This window comes from Gekko japonicus, unplaced genomic scaffold (genome assembly GCF_001447785.1).
Source record: "Gekko japonicus isolate JY-2015 unplaced genomic scaffold, Gekko_japonicus_V1.1 scaffold18034, whole genome shotgun sequence".
NCBI classification, from domain to species: Eukaryota; Metazoa; Chordata; class Lepidosauria; order Squamata; family Gekkonidae; genus Gekko; species Gekko japonicus.
In genome coordinates this window covers 1-1945 of record NW_015217206.1, presented here as the reverse complement: position 1 = coordinate 1945, position 1945 = coordinate 1, and the positions used below count along the sequence as shown (strand labels likewise).

At 40.9% G+C, this 1945-nt stretch overlaps 1 protein-coding gene across 1 annotated transcript; it reads right to left on the bottom strand.

The window, feature by feature from the left end:
• Positions 1-661: 661 nt before the first annotated feature.
• Positions 662-1203, bottom strand: LOC107125158 (leucine rich adaptor protein 1-like; the record flags this gene model as incomplete). Its single annotated transcript, XM_015428610.1, has 1 exon — positions 662-1203. A coding segment is annotated over one exon (378 nt), but the record flags the coding sequence as incomplete, so codon positions are not given.
• Between the last annotated feature and the right edge of the window lie 742 nt (positions 1204-1945).

Sequence of the window (1945 nt, the reverse complement as noted above, 5' to 3'; positions counted from 1 at the left end):
GGGAGGGAAGTGGACAGGGCCATCATAACTTCCTGGGGTGGGGAAAACACTTGACATTAGAGCAATGTATACATTAAAAACTTCTGCAAGTATTTTTGCACAACTTTGGTTGAGGTTTCACACAGAACACTGCATTTTAAAAATTTCTGTGTTAAAAACCAGTCATGTATAAAGCAAGCATGTCAGGGGACATGGTTCTAGCTTAGCCTTTCCCCTGATGTATTACATTTCTGTGTGCAAGGCTTTTTGTGAAGTAGTACAGTCCCAATATCATCCCCCCCCCAATCATATGCATTTTCTAAACTATGCAGTGGTTTTATGTGGGTTTGGAAGATTCTGTGGTTTTTCCTTCTGACCTATGAGCATCAAAAATCTACCAGCCTCCACAGTGAGGGGATTTCCTTAGTTACTTTCAACTTAGCTGTCAAAAAGTTTACATTTTTATTTCCAATTGAGACTTTAACTGCAAATTACAGATAAATGGAAGTGTTTTATTGTAACTCAGATGCAGAATTCAAAAAAAGTTCATTCCCACACTTTGTGTTCAAGATCAAGTTAATTTCCTTCACCTTCATTTTTGTAAAAAATTGGTAAAAAGTGATATTATAAAAGAGAAGAAGAATCACAGCAATAAATTAAGAAGGTAAAAAACATTCAGGAGGGAAAAAGAATCTAGGAGCAACACTGAAAGAGAAAAGCTAAAGCAGATTTAAAATAGGCTGTCCTTTATAAAGGTGCTTTTAAAATGCTTAACACAAGTAGCAGCATGGAAAAGTCATAAATACAAGTGCACGTTTGTCCCTCATGAAGCGTCGTCTTCTTTAACTAACCAAAGCAGTAGTACTCATCAGACTCAATCTTGGGGTGTTTATGTATGGACTGTGAGTCGTCTATAAAAGAAGAGTCACTGAACTGGTCCATGTCTGAAGGTGTGTGTCGCCCAGGGACATCATCTGCCAAAGTGTCCAGATAACTCCCCACGGAGATGCCATCCAGTCCGTCACTACCGTCCTGCAAACTGTTGTAGCTGCCTCTCAGGGAGGTCTCTTGACTCTCCAGAAGGCTGCAGAGGCTGCCACTCAGGCTGCTGCCTCTGCTAGCGATGGCTCCTTTCTCTTCCATCATCCACTTGATCGATTCAATGCTCTCATTGATGACCAGCAGCTGGCGCATGAGCTTCACGTCAGTGGCTCGGAGATCAACCTGCGTGTGAAAAAGCAAAACGTGTGCTGTATTAGGTACATACATGCACATACCTACATACCCCTGGGGTTATAATGATTTTGGGTGAAGGCACCTTGGTTGGGAACAATCTTCCCAGAGATAACCACTTGGCCCCTTCTCTGTTGTCCTTCAAGTGCCTGATAAACTCAATCGTACTTGCCTGGGCTTTTAATAACCATTTTGTTTGCTGCCAGTGCTACCATTAAAAAAGACCTCACAGTGATTTTTGTGTGTGTGTGTGGCTGTTTTAGTTCACAGTTCTATTTGGGGGAGGGAGGAGAGAAGCATCTTAAAAGTGTCTTAAAAGGCGAGCTGCAATCAAAACAATTATTCAAAATAACCAAAGAATCCCGTTTTGTGAGACCAAAGTCTTTCAAAGGAAACATTAACCTTTTTACCCATGAATCATGTTGATCTCATGCCTAGATATTGCTGCTGATGGGATTCTAAAGATGGCTTAGTTAGAATTAGCCACGTGGAAGCTGCCAATGAAAGGCTGGACCAGCCACTTAAAATACTTTCAGCAAGACAGAGACAACAGTGGCTCTGTCCATGCTGTGAGAATATCATTAATATTTACAATATGTCAGGAATGAGGCAGAGTAGGATTTTCAAAGTCCTAAAGGACGAGCCTAATTAACTCTGTTTTTTCTGGGATGGTATCAGTTAAATTCTCATTAGCATAAAGAGAGGCAGAATTAGGCCAAGGCTGAAATTAACA